The 19,796-nt window shown below is 29.9% G+C and overlaps 1 protein-coding gene and 1 non-coding gene across 8 annotated transcripts in view; both read right to left on the bottom strand.

The window, feature by feature from the left end:
• Positions 1 to 117: 117 nt before the first annotated feature.
• Eif4g (eukaryotic translation initiation factor 4 gamma) overlaps positions 118 to 19,796 on the bottom strand; it is a 49,913-nt gene continuing 30,234 nt past the window's right edge. For 2 of the 7 annotated variants that reach the window (XM_076325849.1, XM_076325848.1), the window contains 19 exons: positions 18,281 to 19,145; positions 8,766 to 9,571; positions 8,582 to 8,686; positions 8,093 to 8,398; positions 7,788 to 8,009; positions 7,635 to 7,711; positions 7,378 to 7,537; positions 6,550 to 6,814; positions 6,175 to 6,272; positions 5,909 to 6,069; positions 5,647 to 5,699; positions 5,184 to 5,407; positions 4,628 to 4,797; positions 4,278 to 4,357; positions 3,805 to 4,031; positions 3,590 to 3,727; positions 3,441 to 3,516; positions 3,210 to 3,359; positions 129 to 3,131 (listed from right to left, as the gene is read on the bottom strand). In XM_076325849.1, coding sequence (XP_076181964.1) covers positions 2,917 to 3,131; positions 3,210 to 3,359; positions 3,441 to 3,516; positions 3,590 to 3,727; positions 3,805 to 4,031; positions 4,278 to 4,357; positions 4,628 to 4,797; positions 5,184 to 5,407; positions 5,647 to 5,699; positions 5,909 to 6,069; positions 6,175 to 6,272; positions 6,550 to 6,814; positions 7,378 to 7,537; positions 7,635 to 7,711; positions 7,788 to 8,009; positions 8,093 to 8,398; positions 8,582 to 8,686; positions 8,766 to 9,571; positions 18,281 to 19,145 — 4,398 coding nt within the window. In that variant the 3' untranslated portion in view covers positions 129 to 2,916. Of the gene's footprint in view, positions 3,132 to 3,209; positions 3,360 to 3,440; positions 3,517 to 3,589; positions 3,728 to 3,804; positions 4,032 to 4,277; positions 4,358 to 4,627; positions 4,798 to 5,183; positions 5,408 to 5,646; positions 5,700 to 5,908; positions 6,070 to 6,174; positions 6,273 to 6,549; positions 6,815 to 7,377; positions 7,538 to 7,634; positions 7,712 to 7,787; positions 8,010 to 8,092; positions 8,399 to 8,581; positions 8,687 to 8,765; positions 9,572 to 18,280; positions 19,146 to 19,796 lie in introns of all 7 variants that reach the window. The other 5 variants (XM_076325845.1, XM_076325844.1, XM_076325843.1 and 2 more) reach the window with 5 other exon arrangements.
• On the bottom strand, positions 4,880 to 5,045 carry LOC143154160 (small nucleolar RNA SNORA53). Its single transcript, XR_012994008.1, has one exon. It is a non-coding gene; the product is annotated as a small nucleolar RNA SNORA53 (small nucleolar RNA).

Below are 19,796 nucleotides of genomic sequence, written 5' to 3' on the forward strand. Positions count from 1 at the left end.
ATTAATGATTATTTCAGAAAATGTTGAAAAACTTTACTAATGTTTTGGTGGATGTACATCAGAAGCCTTATTAGTTTGTTATAAATAATTTCAATTATATTACATACATATAAAATAACTACATTGTAATAAATATACAATATAGGATATTACGCATGTTTAGTCTTTTAAAAATGCGTATTTATGAAATACAGTACCATTATAATTATTGCATCTTAATGTTATGTTGTAGATCATTCCATCCTGTCAAGTATACATTATCTATAATCTTTAAATTTCAAGTGCACCAGATATTGTTTATTTTCTAATCAGTTTTATTCGAAATTGTATGTATATGATTCGTTCATTATTGTAGATATTTCGTTTATGGTTATGTAGCAATATACGAATGGTATTACAAAAAAATATACACATTACTAATTCAGTGAAAGTTTCTCTTCGACGTTATGATCGATGTATCTAGACAGGCATATATTCAAGAAAATAATCAACAACAGTTTGACATGGAGTTCTTTTTTATTTTTTTTTTTTCGTATAGATATGATTTATCATAGAAGTGTACGTGTGTATCTGTGTATTGTGTTTTTAAGTTTTTAGTGATATTTTATTTATATTATGTATATGTATATTAATGTAAACGTAAGCACACGCAGGTATATGTATAAACACGGTATACATGCGTGTTCATACGTAAATTGTCGGTACGATACGCCGCATGCACGTGCAATGTTTTAAGACAGCGTAACAAAGCCATCTTATCTTTCCACTCTATCTCTGTACCTGTTCAATTCTCACTTACAATATTTATTTATTAAATATTTACAGTGATAATCTTTTTACTTGCGACTCACTTATCAATTTGTTTCCAACAACGTTTCTTTCTTTTAATTTTAATCATATACAAATTATTGTAATTTTATATATTTACTGTTTCTTGAGTGCATTTCGCCGAATGATACATTCCACTCTTGTGTAGTAGAATGTGACCCTTTAAGAAGAAAAATCTTAAGGATCATTGCTCTTAGATATATTTTGTATTTTTCGCACTCATTTTACTTCATGTATACTTCGATTTTACAGTGTGAAAAAATCAGTAGCGATGTTCATATTCCTTACTGCTCTACTCTCCTCTTTACTTTTTTCTTGTTTTTCTTCATTTTTGTTCCGTTCTATAAAATATACAAACAAAATTTTCTATTTTCCAATTCTCAAGGATTTAATTGATTGAAATTAAAATTTAATCGTTAAAAAATCTTTTATTTTTTAATAGTTCTTAAATTATTTTAAGATTACCGAATATAAAATATGCATTTGGAATGCAAAGATTGTATACTAAGAGAATACAAAGCGATAAAATAATGAGGGTATAATTGAATTATAAAGAAATTGCAATAATGAAGGGAATCTTGTATCAAAAGTTTAAGGGCAAATTACAACTTTCTTTTGACCAGTAAGAAGGTACAATTTTGAAAGTGTGTATTATGAATGCACATCTATACTGACACATAGATACACAGATAGAAATATACGTATATGTATATAACAGAGTCGAATGCAATAAGTGGTAACCTTTTATCCCTTTAGCAACATGTAATTTGTAAAAAGCATAAATGGCAAACTTAGCTATTAAATCTAGCATCATGAAGGACTAAATAAAAATACCTATATTTAAAATAACCGAGTATAAGACCACATTCTCGGTACCAATCAATAATTATAATTTCTTAAATAAGGAGAGTATATTTAGTAACATCAGAAATATTAGACAAAAACAATGTAAAATTGCCTCCTAGAATTAAATAAAAATAATTTTCCATAATAACTGCACTCAAATCTACTTATTTCCTTTTTATATATATTATAGTACATCCAAAGGAAATATATTTTTCACACTGTACTTTAAATTAGTATAACAATTTTATACAATTTGCTACGGCATCTGCCACCCGGATACATGCAGACATTCCATCCCTCGCACTATAATATGTTCTCTCAATGATTATAAATAACTAGTGTTAAAAAATAGTAGCGCCTTAATATGCACACCATTTGTATCCCTCCGTTTCCTAATTTCAACATATTCTACACTACGAACCCTAGTTTCGTAATGTTATGTTACACTTTTCACTCTCATTCTTTCTTAGTTACGAACGTTTTTTTCTTACAGTAGAATACATTGTAAGTTCGCAAAGATATAAATTAGTAATTCTGTTATATTCGTTATAATAATAGGAAGAACCGTCGCCCTTGTATCAGACTTGGTATCAATAGTTTCCTTCTGCTTATTTTTTAAATTTAATTTACTTAAAATGGACCTACTTATACACATCTGCAATCGGCAATTTGTTATCTAAGCCATACAGCAAACGCTTCAGTTGCTTCATGATATCGCTTGGTAAAATTCAAAGTATCATTTTCGATTTTCCGATATCATGCATGAAAGAAAAATTATAAGATTCAGTTCTATTGGGCGATTCACAAGCTGCAGTGACATTTCGCAAGACATAAGAAATACGATAATGTTCTCGAGTTGTTTTTTTTTTTTTGCTTTATTTAAACTTTAAACCATTTCAATGAATTATATATAATAATTATCTTGCATTTACTTTTGTATCATTATTAATAATTAATCTTTATCTTCATTATGTATAGCGGTTTCAGCCATTATGTCCGTTTTTATATGACAACCTCCTTTATTATCTTTCACTTCTTGTTCTTTGAAGTTCTAGACTATGTTACATACACCCGCGCACTACTATCACACCATTGTTTTTCTTCAATATATATGACGGTTTTTCTTTAAAATAAAATAGAAAAAAAAACTGCAATTTGATCTCACTTCGCGTATCTTTTTTTAACAAGGGAACGTATATTTAAGTCTTTTAACAGACGATAATGTACTCGATCACGGAATCGTCAACAATGGTCTTGGTTCACGCTAGTTGATACGTCTTCTACACTGGAAGCATCATCAGCTTCTTGTAAATTAGTGAAAAACGATGTTAGAGCCATCGTCGCAACACCATGCCATTCACGTTGAGTTGGCTCGGGGGTCTTTTTCCACATCAGGAACGCGTCGCTTGAAATTATACTATAGTCCAACAAGCTTGTCATAATAATAAAGAGAATACCTGTGTGTCATAAAAAACATTTAGTTGGCTAAGCTTTTTTAAAAAATGAAGTAATTGGTTTGTACTTTCATATTTTACCGTGTGGATATTGTAGTTTATGCAAATGAAGTTGAATTGCATAGAGACATTGTAATTCTAGGGACTCATTTGCATCAACGAACCGGCGAATTAACTGATGCAAACTAGTAAGAATCTCGGTTTTGAGATACCACCTGTTGTTGCCTGGTTCTGAACATGGGAAAAGAAAAAAATGTATAATTAGAAAAATTATGACAAAATATAAAATATAATATAAATATGTATACATACCCATGGATGTCTCTAAAATGGCTGTCGTTAATACTCGAATGAACTCAGGCTCCTTGGCTCGATTGCCTACATTTTTCTGTAACAATCGATAAACAAAATTAATTATCTATTTCTTGTTAATTATACACAATTGAATATGAAATACTTACAATTATCCAATTACAAACCACATCGAAACTACTTTCCTTCATGAGTTTTCTAAGTTCAATATGAATTTGTTGTAACGTGAGTTGATTACTAGTTGAGCTTTTGGCACCCTTATAATCACAAGTGCAGAACTCCAAGTTCTGAAAATAATTTATAGTATTATTATTTTTTACTTAAAATGAGAATTTTATAATAAATCATTTTTATATAATCTTACAAAGTCTTCAATAATTTTGTCAACGTTTTCACATTCTGTATTAATTATATTGTTCAACTGAAGTCCACTTTGGTTCCATTTATCTGCGACCCATTTGGGCCCTTTATCTCGAGATACTTTTGATAATAGTTCCCCAAGAAATATGCCTACATATCCTCGATTTCTTAAACTATCAAGTATAGGTTTCAATTCTGATAGAGGGACCATTTCATCTTCTATTGGAAGGGCTGTAAAGAAAAAATATTATAAGATAGTACTAATATTTGTCTTAATTTCGATACAAATGTGTGTTTCTATTGTCAGGCCTGTTGAGCAAAAACCCGCATGGAAACTCTCTATGGTGAAAAATAATCATCATGTATAACAAATTGTTTTTAAGGCAAACAAGCATTTCTTACAATTAGCACCATTGCACGATAAAAATTATAAAACAAAATTATCGGAACATAATTTTTGTATAAGTATTTACTTACATAGCACTTCCGCGAGATACGACCAGACTTTGGGTATGTCGAGCATAAGATCATCGATTAATTCCAATATTTCAATGACCCTAAAACATTGATTACATTTATTTTTTGAAAGAAAGAAATTTTAAAGACTTCTATAGTATCATTTGACTCAGTATCCTTTTAGCTTAATATTTGACATTCAGCACAATGATTTCTGCATAAAATTTTCATCATTTTTCCTTGTTTTGTGTATAAACTTTATACAAAAATTATTAAAAAAATTTGATTTTATTTAATTAAGTACTGAACTACGTTTGGTATTTTAACCATAATTACATCAAACAGTATTGCTCTTAAAAATTCTAACTTACCCACTTTTAAAATGTTGCAAATACAAAATGTTCTGATTCAGTAAATGCAATATAAGATGTGAAACGCGTTCTCTGTCAATCGGTGATTTTTCAAGAACAAAGTTGATTAACTCACGAATGAATTTTGTTAACGATTTACCAAAGCTCTGTTTAATAGCCAATGCAGCTTTCTGTAAAATGATTTGCTTTGATAAAATGACTCATATGTAAAAACGCTGTTTATTATGAAATTAATTAACAATTAAAAAATAAAATGTCCTCTCGTTGGTTATACAAACAGTGATTCATATAAACATAGCACAGAAGCTGATTTATAACACTGTTTGAAAATACCAAAAAGAAGGTATTTCGTAATATAGCACACCAATGACTCAAGCATCTCTTAATAAACATCAGAGATGGATCTAAGGAGTGTGCTACTGTTTTCAATTAGCTTACGAATTTATTTAATACAATGTATGAATAACCACAATACTATCAACAAACAAGGAATAATTAATATTATAACTTTGTACATAAATGTGTGTATGTAAATAATGATGTAATGGAAACTCACTTCAACATTAGGATTTTTGAGATACTCTTTTAGTATCTTTTTTAAAATTTTCATGAAGTCCTCTTCTTCCATTAAAGGTTTAAGACTACTACAGGTAGATTGTGAAGATTTTAATGATGGTGTCACAGAAACACTTTGACTTTGTGAACTATCTAATAATGAGCTTTCTCTACTCGACGATGAACTGCTTAATTGGTGACTACCGTTACGAGAACTCCTATCATCTGTAACATTGAAAATTTATAACTCCTTTATATTAAAATGAAACCATTTAACTTAACAAAAAATATTTGGTACTTAAATCATCAGAATCCTTTTGGCAAACAACATTAAGTTTTACTTTTCAAGAATGAAAAATCATTCATCATGTTTAATAATAATAATTTTGAAAGAAAACGGCTAAGTTATTAAACTCGTTTAAAATTAATTAAGAAAAGAAATATTTGAATGATACTATACATACCATAGGAAGGTTTGTAGTCTCGACTATATTCTCTAGGACCTGTGGATCTTGATCTAAAATAAATAAATTCAAAAGCTTACTTAAAAATGTAAATTATTCCTTCGTGTTATATGGTTATTCTCAGAAATTAGATTCACTTTTGTAAAGAAATTTTGTAAAAATATTAGAAACTTTACTTTAGCCTAATAAGATATTTCATCGCATCAATTTTATTGTGCGTTAAATAACGAAAAACAAAACTTAAAAGAATATAAAAATTTACCCAGAGAGATGTGGTGACATCATTCGTTTGTCTTGATCTAAGTTGGACATATTTTCTAAGCATGCAAATTTATTTGAATTCATTGCCCTTGAACCACAATTCGAAGGCGGTTTCCACATGTACGCGTTTCTGCTTCCTAATTGCAGATCATCCATTGAAGGCTAAATATACAAAAGAATGTTTATTATTTAATATTTGCTTTCCAGATTAACAACAAGCATCATAATGTAATTTTAATTTTAGCACTTATTATCAAAATTACTTACAGGTTTATTTTTCAGTTTTGCTGTCTCAACAGAATATGGTTGTCTTGTTCTTGCAACTGGTTGACTCCAACCACCATCATCAGTTGGACCAATACCACCTGCATCACAAAGTAACATTTTCTTTCATATACACACACGCACGCATACACACTTAAACTGACATGAAATAGAACAATGTATAAAAGTAGGTGTAAATTATTATATTATCAGAATACATTATACAATCATTTTTATCAGAAACTCTAGTCTGGCAAGACATGTATAAAATTCATCATGCTTTAAGGTAAGTGAGTTGTCTCTCATTTAGAAAGTAACAATTTATGATCTTATAAAAATTGTAAGAAATATTAAATATTATAATGACTCGATACTTACGATTTCTTTTTCTATCACTAGTACGTTCATCTTTTCGGGGTGTATTCAAGGGAGTATTACTCAGTTGGCTATCTAATCGTTCAGACTCTGCTTCCTTTTGAATTTCATCTATTGTTTTAGGAGTACTATCGCCCCTTCTTGGAATCCATTTATTTGCTCTTAAATCTATGACATCTTGTAGCATAAAACGTATTCTAGAACTAATTTTTCCTTGGGCTCGTCGTGCAACAATATCTTGCATTTTATTGAAATGATCCTGCATTTCCTAATAAAACGAAAAAATAATAATATAAAATTTTACTCCTAACTACTAATAAATTATTCTTTTTTTGTATTAAATTAATCACTGTACTAAGTCACAATTCAATTTTAAAATAGAGGTAAGTATAAGGATTAACATAATCATTAATCTCGTTAATAAGAATGATATGTATACTTTGATTATTAATGTTTTAGCTTTTAATGTTCAATTCTTACCAAACAATAGAAACATATAAATGAATACAAGACCCGAAATGTATAATATAAAAATACATATAAAAAAGACATGTTTTTTGAAGAATTTTTGCTTATGTAGATTTGTTCACATAATAGTTCCAATGGGTTCAAAATATTTAAAAATATAATGCAAATTGATAGAAAATTCAGCATTAAAAAGATTGTCGGAATAATATAATATATAGACGTTCCTTATTTCATTTTTTAAACAATTCTTAAATATAAATATATTTTTTAATAAACGATAACTTTGAACGTTGCAAAATCTTCAATGATGTATGTAAAATCCGAGAAAGTTATATAAATGTCAATTATGAAAAACTAGCTTACTTTAACAGCTCCTGTTGCTTCCAAATCTTTTCCAATTGTTGTTAACAACTTGCACAAACATTCAAGACTATCTTCGTCACTTTGATCTAGTAATTGTCTTAGGCAACGACGCATAATTTTAGTTGTTAATATTCCTTTTTTATATAATTCACCGATAAACCTATGAATAATATAAAAGAATATTATACATGAATCCTAAACTTGCATATTTTATAAAAACTAATTAAAAATTTACTTTTTATACTAAAATTACATACCGTACATTTCCTACGGATTTTATGCGTATTCGACGTTCTTCATCTTCAAGTGACTGTTGCAAATCTTTTTTCCTATCCTAATATTAAGTATAATAATAATATAAATAGTGCAACCATGTTGTACTCTAGTTCTATTATACAAAGAAAACTTACAGGATCTGTACATTCTTCAATTTCTTTAAGTTTCATAATTCTTGCCTTTTCATTTACTGGATTTTTTTCAAATTCCTTTTGGCAACGAGTAATAATAAGTTTCTTAAAACTGATAGAAGATTCTTGATTTTCAGCATCGTTATCTAAACCTGAGACTTCCATCATAGCAAGTTCTTTACACATTAAAGCATATGCTACAGAGAAACTTGGCTCATCAACAGCCTAAAAATGGTACACTTTTATAAATACATAATTATAAAAAAAATATTTAAATGAATAATCTATATAAATATGATTAAGCTTGCCTTTTCAAAGACTAAATTAATAACACCTTCCAAACGTTCTGGTGTATCAATAGTCAATGAACGCACTTGGTCAACTAAAGTGTCAAATTTCTGTGGAGTAAGTTTATTCAATACACTTCTAACTCTCTTGTAAAGCGCTATTGACTTCGTTTCTTCCTCATTAAGGTTAGTTCCTTTTAATCTTGTTGGTTTCCATGCATTTTCTGTCTCTCTTAATTTAACATCTTCTCTCAGGGATAAAGATACATGAATTACATTTGGTTTTATTGGTTTTGATGGTTTTAAATTCTTACGATTCGGTACCAGCTAGAAAAGATAAATACATTGTATTAAGATACAAACACACATGAAAATCTGTTATAAAATTAAATATGGTTATCAGAAGAAAAATTCTCTGTCAAAATATTTCAGTCCACTACTTTCATTGGTTTTGTAACATCACTCATGAATTATTCGTACAATTTACGTGTTTCGCTTGTTTAGACTTACCACGCGTGTATTTAGAGTTGATTTTGTGAATACAGGATATAAAGAATCATGTCTAATATTCATGTTTGACTCTTTAAATGATCTAATGTCGATGGTAGTGCGTGCCTGTGAAAACCGTTATTAAACGCATAATAATATTATATGAGCAAATTCATAATAAATAGTATATAAATTTATACAATACCCTTGAGCTATCTTTTAAAACAGCGTCTAAATCTGGTAAATTCGATGGTTTGATTTTGCTATTGGGGTCGTTCTTTAAGTTTATTAAAAAGTCACGATCATAAATTCTTTTACCAGTTTGATTTAAAGGACTCCATTGATCATCCTTATATTTGTATTTAAGTGTTATCTGATTCGTAACTGGCGTCTCTATTTGAGTTTGAGGTTCGTTTTCAATTGATTTTTCTATGACTGAAGGTACTGCTGTCTTCTCTTCGTTAGATGTTCGAATTGCCGATACCTTCGAATTTTCTTCATTCTTTTGAGCTACTATTGCCTCTACATCAGATTCTTCCTTAACTTTTGCGTGATCAACAACATCATTAGGAACTGATTTTGCTTGCACATTACATACATTTGTTTTATTATTATCCTCTATTTTCGGGGAGGGTTCCTTTACAATTTCCTTGTTACTTGGCAGTTTTTCTATAGCAGATATTTGTATAGGAGTGCTTTCTGTAGGAATTTCTGGTGACAGAGGAGGAGCCATGTGTTTGTCCGTCTTTAGATGAACAGAAGTAACTTCTTTATTCTTCTTTGATTCATAATTTTCTTTATCTTTAATTTCTTTCATTATTTCGCGACTTATTTCCTTGTTGGTGTCCTTTGGCGCTAAAGGTTCTTTATTATCTTGTTTTATGTCGATTTTTGCCGGCGGTACAGTATTTACGAAAGCATCCATATCTGTACCTTCTTTTTCTGCTCCTTTACGATTAAGTTCACGGGGTTTAAGTTTATTTTTACTTTTCTGTTTCTGCATGGCTTTACCTATAAAACAAACACGACAAAAAATATGACTATAATACTCAATAGATGTATACACAATTTTGTTTACTATAACAAATTTATATACGTTCTAAAATACGTATAACAAATATTTTCAAAGAATAATATCTGTTTATTCACGGTTATGAGTCGTGAATGATTATACAGAATCATTATGCTGATATTACTACAGAGAGATGCAAGCTGTGAAGAAAAGTGAGTATTTCGGCTACAAGCCAAGGATAATTATAGTTACAGATCACAGTACATTTCGTACTGTGACATTTCACTCTTTTTATTAATATGTATAAAAATTTACAGAAGTTAAAGTTGTAGAAATCAAATGTCTACAACACTATGCAACATTCGTTATTATGACGTGTCTATAAAAAAAAAATGTATTTTTCTTTCTAATTAAATTTAAGGAGAATGCACCTACTTTTGTTAGAATAAAATATATTTAATGCTACTACGTGTTCAAATGTATTCATTTAAATAAATTAAAATCCTGATATCAACGCAACAAAAACATAAAAATTATATTATGTAAGATATTTCTTAATTTTCTTGCAAACACTAACTAAGAAATACAACCTTCTTTGATCAATTACGAAAATATATTCGTTCAGACAAAAAGTCAATAATAAGTGTGTGTTTTAGCGAACACAATTATATCATAAAATACATCAATTAACTACGAGAAATCAAACAGAGTAACAAACGATTTACACGATACACGTTTCATGCGTGCAACATTCGAATTGAAGGTACGAAAATCGAAATGGTCGTTGTTTTCCCTTCTTTCAACACGTGTTACCAGTCGCTGCTTGTCGTTTTCAAGAGATACAATTGGTATGTACCATGGTCTCTGGAGCCCCGTCGACTACGACTCCTCGAACGAGAGCTACTGCTGACACGAGCATTTCCATTTATTCTGCGATCGCCCATTTTCACAGTTTCGAAGTTGTGCGCGCACTGTTATTTACACGTGTTCGAGTGACGGTGTGCCTGTCCTTTCCATATCAGAAGCATATCGCATATTACAAGTCACATTCTCGCAACACAAAACTCTTTGTGTGGCTCGAGTTTCAACGGCCTGTGGTGCTGCTACACTGAATCAGTATTTATTTATAAACCTGCCAAAAGCTTGCCAAAGCTGGGCTAGATAGATCCACGTTTGCAAATGTAACAATATACGATGATGAAGTTTGCATTTTGATTATTTTTCCGACAAATAAAAACTACTCAAAGGAGAAAATTAAGAATGCGAAATTGTATGGACTTTTGTGCTAGTAATTATAAAACATCTAATAATTTTGAATAATGATTTTTCCAGAAACTTTTCCAGACATTTAAACAAAACTGTGCCAACACTTCGGAAAGAAAAAAAGACCCCCTCAGAAGCTCCTCTTACGACTTTCACGCATCTATTTTAACCTGTGAACTGGTGCAAACCGACAGGCACGACATAGGATTTCTTAAATTAGTTCTGTTCGCCGGTTGCGCGCCGGAGCACGCGCATTAGTGACTTTCCTGATAACCTAACTTGACGCAAGCTCCAATAATCGAAATGTATCGAAAACAGAATTTAAAAAGTTTAGAACAAACGTGACTATTTAATGTATCACAATGGAAATGAACGAATAATTATGTTAATATATCCCATGTTTAATTGATTCGAAAAATTTTACAATATAACAATTATGATGGTAAGAATGAAATATTTATTACGATCGTTTAAATATGCAATGAACCAACAACTGGACTATTCTTTCAAATTCAATTTTAAGCATTTAAATATTTGACAATCAAATACTTTACATTTGAAGAATATAGTTGAATATTTATATTCAACAAATACCCTTATATTAAATGAACATTTCATAAACATAAATAAAAAATTCGTTTTGACATTATCTATAACATTCAAATTAAAAACAAAAAATAGTACTAATTTGTTTTGAATGTAAAAATTTCTTAAAAATACGAATTAATTGAATTAATCGTCAAAGAATTATTTTTAAGTAGCCCTAATATGTATTTTTAACAACAATTCCTAAAAGAAAGCACATTTATTTCTTAAAAGATGTTCGTTTGCCAAACTTTAAAACTGATACAGTATGTCCTTCAGGTTGTTACAAAGTTATCCCCACCATTCAATGTCTCAGATTACTAATGAATTATTGAAGTAGAAAAATATAATTTTGTTTTGTTCTACAAGTCTCACGGATGCAAAAGGTCACTCGCTTCGAGCAGTTGACAGAATGGGAAACAGCAATATATAGAAATGTCCTTCAGATTGTTATTCAATAAACATCGAGCTGTAACAATTTGAAAGACGGATATACGAAATTTGATCGCAATTATCTTTCTGACTCGCTCAACTTTGTACACTTGTGAGAACTACAGTGAGAAACAGTGAAAGCGAATGAGATTCAATTAACACGTTGAGTGCCCCTGGCAGTCACTGGTGACCATCACTTCGACATAAAATGTTTTTCAAAAATATTTACTATACATAAATCCTAAAATTTCGACACTTTTGAACAATTGTAATATAATTGGAAATACTGTAAAATAATAAGTACACGATTATAGTATTGAATATTTCTAGTTTTTATATAGTAATTTAAAATAAATGTAAAGGATGACCATTTTAAATATCAGTTAGATCAACATCACCTACATCACAAAGTATTAGTTTTGTAAATATAAAAAGTAAGTGTAAATCATCTTATCAGAATACATTATACAATCATTTTTGTCAGAAACTCTAGTCTGGCAAGACATGTATAAAGATCATCACGTTTTAAGATGAATGAGATGTATACAATATAATAACTTAGAACGCTTCAGGGGTGTTTGCGTCAATGGAAAGATATGGAAAAATTCGCACGGCATTTTACTTGTTAAATATATCTTAAGACTTGATTACTATGTTCACTACCACTAATTACAAATAGAGATAGACTAGATTATTTTTACATGCAGAATAAACTTCTGCCCAGTTTTACCACGATTTTTAATACAATATGCAGTAATACAATAACTACCGAGTTACCACATTAATTTATATAATTTATATATAAATATATTCTATCTACGAGTTTACTTTTTAGCTTGCAGAACCTAAAATATTTACTATTTGGCCCTTTTGGAAGAAAGTCTACTAGTAGTGTCATTCAAAATCATTCAAATATGTTCGTATTTGGTATCATTTTCGTTAGAACAACTTCGTGAATCCGATTGTAGCAGTCTTATAATGTTAAAATGAAAAATACAAATATTATATTTTTCTGCTTTCATAACTCATTATTAACACGAATTATCGTTAACCGCGACTCGTAAATGATGACGAGATTCATTTTGAACCTATCATTCTTCATCTATTTTTTCCATCGAATGATACGTCCGAGATAAAAAAATATTGATTCTATATAAACAGTGACGAACCTTAGAAAAAGTTCGTTGCGATTTTAAACCGCGAACATCTTTCAAAGAAATATAGTAATTCGCTGTGAAACGACAGTTAATTTGATGCATGAAAGTAGCTTGAGTAACATTTGATAAAAGCAGGTCGAGGTAACAATCTGAAAAGTATATTGAATGATCAATAAACTGTTCTTATACGCAATATTTATTTTCTCTGCTTACTTTCGTTTAGATAGAAAAAATTTGATCAATTCAATACAAACTTTAAGTACGTCAATAGAATAATAAATATTAAATAACCCTAGAAAATGTATATTTACAAATACAGTTACTAATATGGATACGTAAGGAATAAAAATGTTGCATCGAAACACTTCATATACTTCAAATTTTACATTCACAGATTTCTCTATCAATATTTTTAAAAAGTTAATAAAGATTACAGTAATTTCAATTTGTACAATTATAAACACGTTTTATCATTCAATGGTACTGTGACGTTAATTACGTACATGCACAAATTTTTGCAACAGTGGAATTTTGCAAACTTAAAAGATGCTTGGTCTTCAAACCAAACTATTGATTGATCTTATTTGTAAAATAAACAGGACCATTTTATTCGTGTATAATACTCTATGATATTCGTGTAGTTAGTAGAATCATTTTTCTAACCAATGGAAACCTTTCACCCGATTGGTGAATGTTCAAGGTTACCATTGACGCCAAAAGTCTTGAGATATTTTTTACATATATATCCCGCGTGATCTTGTGAAATGACATCCGAACCATGCACGTAGACCGCCATACATGTGTGACCGTGACCCCATGCAATGTAATGACCAAAATACGCACAATTTTTCGAATGACTTTTACGCTATGAAAACAATGGAGTTAATTTTCACTGAAAAAAAAATGAAACTTTCCTTCTCTTATCTAGCACGATAGGATGCTAAAAATAAAAGAGAATGTCTATCAAAAAATTAGAAATAATACGTGTCACGAAATTTTGAAGACGTGTATATAAGTATATGAGTCCTTGTTTTGTTGCAATCTTATAAATAGAAATTTATGATGTAATTTAATGAAGAATTTATCTTACTTCAAAATATTACACCTCTAGAAATTGTAATGTGAGCGAAAATAAAAACGATGAAATGAAGAGGTAGTGACACACCCATTAAAGTTTCCCTTGTGTCCATACCTCTATTTCTGGACGACCAAAAGTGTTTTTGTCTTAAATTACCTTTTTTTTTTTTTTTGTTGACTATTCAATTATCTATCTTATATAATATCAGTCTCTAATTTGCACGTTTTTATATTGATGTGATTCAACTTGATTCCTACTGTATAAATCAAATAAAATAACTCTAAACAATTTATTGTCTACAAGATAGCTAGAGTGGCTAGAAATATCAAATTTATACAGATATGTATAAAGAATAAGCGATGTGAACAAATGCGGTGAAATAATCGTTCTAGTCGTATATAAAACCTAATGATCAAATATGGAGTTACTTCTCTTTTCCAACTACTCACAAAATGGCTACAACTCGGTATACCGTAAATACATCAAATTGAAAACGATTTAAACCTGCATTATACTTGGAGATGAATATTACTTTACAAAATTTGAAATAAATAAAAATTATAAATTTGTTTATTAGGTTTGGATAAAGACAGAAAACGAAGTAATTTCGTATTAAATTACTCTGCGCACACGTGGTTACAGCATGGCATATAATGTTTAACTCTAATCTTGAAACTACAACAATAATTTCGTAGTAATTTCATTGAATATTTCGATTTTAGTGATTCGATAAAACATTTAATTAAACAAATATTAATGCTTTAAACCTAACACATGTTGAAATTCAGCATACATCTAGTCACTTCCGAGGCAGCCATATTTGAACACATTCGTGAATCGACCTTCAAAATTATTTCGTTATTTAAAATATTTTTATAAAAAATTAAGAACAACTGAAGAGAGAGACGCGCAAAACAGTAATTAATGGTAAATATTTAATTCTATGTTTAAATAGATATCTTTATTCTATCGAATTTTACACTTGTGAAAGTCTATGAATACAAAATGTCGGCACCACGTTGTGAAAGGTAGACTTACCCGGTTACACCCACTAAGAACGAACCAATTTAAGAGAAAGAACAGAATTATTTATACATACATTTCGAATTATGATTTTCCTCGGTAGTAGTCGTGGCATCCGCTTGATCACTTTATGTCACAATAAAAATGATTTAAAAAGAAAAACGTGGTGCTGTAAAATCTATCTTTGAAGCCAGTATATGTAACTTCGAAGTTCAGTGTAGAACTCGTATTTTACAAAATGAAGAAAAGAAAAGATAACGACGCGTGTAAAGGGCGCTCGTTATAATTAAATAAAAAGATATATGTATAAATTCTTCGGAATATCGCGAAATAAGTCTTATAGGAACGGGATGCAGTCAGACGCAATATAATAAGCGTATTCGTTACGTTATATGTACAAATTAAAAGCGAATAATTTTTTAAGTAGTATGAATTTAAATATGTACTTATGTATAATTATGAATATACAATTCTAGTAAAAAAGTTATAAAAGGAAAAAAGGGAAATGGGAAGAACGGAGTAAATATACGCCCGGCTAGCACAGCACGTGCTGGCTACTGGAGGAAATTCGTTGTTCGATGAGAAAAGAAGTTGGGACCTCCCTCCAGCTACACAATCGCCAATGTTCGTGCATCTTCGGCATGTTTCGCGCCTTTTCGTATGATGATGTCACCGTCTGGCACGAAACTCCTTTCGGAGTTCCTATGCCCTGCGTTTTAATCATTGAGAAAAGACCCGTTCACATCGAAAACCAGTGTTCTAATAGATTACACGATGTCTGTTTTTCGATTCGTTTTCAATTTGTCCACAATATCATCTTATACGAACGTAGCTGAATACGATTATCGAATACTCAAAATGATTAATTAAAAGAAATAATTTACTTCAGTAGAATTTGGAAACAAAAATTTCGATTTAACGGGCATTTGTGTATTTCTCTACCCTACACTGCTATCCCTATCATTGGCAACATTTAGAACATATTTTTCTCCTATGTGGTCATAATTTACATATAAGTCCATTGTGATATTAACACATAATGAAAATATGGAAGATATACTCTATTCAATTCACATATGTGCAAATAACAGTAAACTTACCCTTTTTTTTGTTCCCCATTTTGATGAATATAAACAGTCAAATTAATTGGAAATGTTCTTACTTTTATTTCACTATAAAGGTTACTCAGAAGATTTTAATTAAAATTAATTATTCTCACTACTACAAAAATTAATTCACTTTTGGTTTTAAAAACTGTTTGACAGAAAATAAAATAGAATCCAATAATTTCAAATTAAACACTGGAGACACACTTGTAATGATGTTTTTTTACATACTTGTTCGTATACTCTTACATTTATTCATATTAATAATGCGAATACTTCAATCTACCATAATAAATTTTATAAAAGAAAAAAAATATTGCTTTAGATAGTATTTTTAGAAATAGTTGATGACTTTCATGTATTTTGTACAGACATAAAATTATTTACTAGTACACAATATTTACTGTTCATAATTGAATGTATTGTATATTAAAACGGAAAATGAAAGATCACCAGTCAACGTATTATTCTGAAAAAACTTGAGTCACCACTGCGATATTTACTGAATGTAATAGAAATTACGAAATTTATAGGTTAGATTGAAAGCAAATCGTATTGCGACACTACAAAAATATCCGTCAGCCCTTTTAAAAAATATTCACTATTCTTACGAATGACATAATTACGTGATGTTGCATATATGAGTATTGTATAATAAATAAAAAAACAAATATTTCGAAATATTCAATACTGTTTGCACGTGCGTAACTTAGAGATACATACGTCTCCTTTTATATGATCGTACACACATGACTATATAAAGACATCTTCATGGGTGAGCAGTGTACATATCGCGATTTGTAACGATTTCAGCATACAAATGGGTACTCAAAAAACGTGTTGAAAAATGTATCAACTGCATTAACATCTTAGGATAGGTTATAATAGATAAGAATTCGAAATAACGACGATTATTAAAGTTATTATGAAAGCGAAGTTCAAACTACAATGAGAATAGGAGAGGGAAACTATCGAAGTCTCGACACTGAAATTCTAACCTTAATAACATAGTTTTATAAACATTGAATATTATAAACAACAAATGTGACAATTAATACTATAAAGTGGAAGCTATTTACTATTTGTATGCTGAAATACTCCGCAGAATGGTCGACTCCAAATGTTCGTTACGGATTTAAAAAAAGTATACGTTCATATATTAATTGCGGCATATATGGAGATGCCTACAGAGAAAACGAAATTAAAAATAAAATATTACAAAACAATTACAAAAAATGAAAAAAATCTGATATTAACTTCGTAAAGTTAAATGGTTTCTTATTATTTTGCCGTTACCAACGTTAAACCAATTTCATTAAATTTTTGAACACAAATAAAAGCAGATATGTAACTTGTATACACAAAGAAACTTACACACGACGTGTATCTAATTGTATAACCTAACAAGCGGTTGCATTTAGTGCATTGCGTTACATTCTAAGTGTCAACAAAAATATACAAAGGCATATTACTTTTTTTCAGTAAGATGCAATCTTAAAATCAAGAATTTTCAATGATTTTAATAACTATAAAATCGAATAAAATTATTAGAAATATTAAAGGTTGTTAGCAAAGAGAAATATATCTTCTTTTAAATATCATTGATTAAATCAAATACATTTGTAATATTGAATATACTACAAACACTTTCTGAACTCCAATTTAAGACAAGTATATATTTGAAAAAGCGACCATATAATATGATTATAATCTATTTTAATTAATTTTTACTAATATCTGTATCAAAGATAAAAATCGACCATTTTGAAACTGTATTTAGCCTATTTAGCTAAACACAGAATACATATCACATTGACTACTGCATTATTTTATTAGTTCATATTTTTCTTAAGTTAATTATTATTGAACAATTTTGTTTAAGGAATCATTTGTACATAAGTTAGTAAAATTTTAGTACACACAATATTCGTAATTTACACTTTAGTAATCAAGTATTTTATACTGCAATACTTAATCTAAGGCAAATCATACAATAGTCAACGTCTTAACGAAATATTGGGATAAATAAAACAGTCGTAATGATATAACTTTGAAAAGACTTACCATCAGATGTTTTCTGTTGCTGAACTTCATTTCGAGCCGATTCAGATTCTGGTTTATCGCCAGTCGCGTCTCCATTGGCTTTTGGATGATGGTCAGCTTGATTGTGAGCAGGTGTAGGAGTAGTGCCTCTAGAACTAAGACTCTTCTCTCTCGTTTTCTTCTCCTTCTGCTCTTTGGCATTCGGATGCAACTCCATTGTAGCAGTAGGTTGATTGTGAGTGTGAGTCTGAGATTTCCTTCTAGGTGGTGAACTCGAAGAATTCTTACTGGATAAATTAGGAAACGGTTCTCTGGCAGGAACGGGGTTAGCACTTGGGGCAGTGACGGACGGTTTAGGGACCTCCGGAACGTTCGTACTTGGTGTGGTCACAAGGGGAACTGGGACCTGTGTCACGGTAGGCGAAGTACTTGTACTCTTCACCTCAACTTCAGTTACAGTCATAACAGATAGCTGCGCAGAAATATCATCCTTGTTTACGTTACGTGGTACAGCTGATGGTGGTTCCTCAATAACTACATTTTTTATTTCGCCTCGAGGTTGAAATTCTTTCAAAGGAATTTGCAATGGTTTGGACTCCATTTTCACCGCACTAGAGTCTACTTGAGCCACAGTACTAGGAGTACCTAACGATTGACTACACAACGCGGTTATATTAGATGTGTTTGACGTTGGTGAACTAGTACTACACTGACTGTTCACATCGTTATTAGAATTTGTTTGTGAATTTGATAAACTTTGCGTTACATTTTGTGTTGTAGGTGTATTTGGTACACTAGTCGGTACCGTCGAGTCGGAACTAGACTCTTCGGTCGCGACTTTCGCAACTCGCGCTGCAAAGTCGGCTTGTACCTCAGGGTCATTATTCTGTAACAATCACCAATTCTGCGTGATAGACAATGATACATAGCAATCAAGTAAAGATTATGCTTGACAACTAAAAACTGGCTCCAAACTCAAATCATAGGACGAGAAATGAAATCAAATGTACTAAGAGAAATAAAATAAACGTTCAATATGTTTTCTGCTTCTGTTGCCTATTAGCCATGATTTAAAAAAGATAAATGCACTTACAAGAAAAATATATTTGAGTAGTAGCTCTAAGTCATACTAACATTGATTTTGTTTTTATAATACTCATATACAATTAATGTAATCATATAATCAATTTATCCAAGTTTGCTACTACAATATTAATACAATACTACTAATTTTTTATGCATAGAAAATAACGAATGTTTGTACCACAATATATACAAATTCGTCTTTCAATTTTAAAGAAATTGAAAGTAATAATATTTTAACAATCATGGCTTTCCGGTACAGATATCAACAATATAAACAATTGACTAAAAGAGAATATTAGTTACATTATTATCACTTGATCTACTTCTTTAGTTTACAATGAAGAAATTTAAACAATATAGCAATAATGTTACACTAATTTAATATTTGGTAGGTTTTCAAATACAAAGCTCTTATAGTCAATTGTTAAAACATTAATATTCCAATATAACT

Source organism: Ptiloglossa arizonensis, chromosome 13 (genome assembly GCF_051014685.1).
Source record: "Ptiloglossa arizonensis isolate GNS036 chromosome 13, iyPtiAriz1_principal, whole genome shotgun sequence".
NCBI classification, from domain to species: Eukaryota; Metazoa; Arthropoda; class Insecta; order Hymenoptera; family Colletidae; genus Ptiloglossa; species Ptiloglossa arizonensis.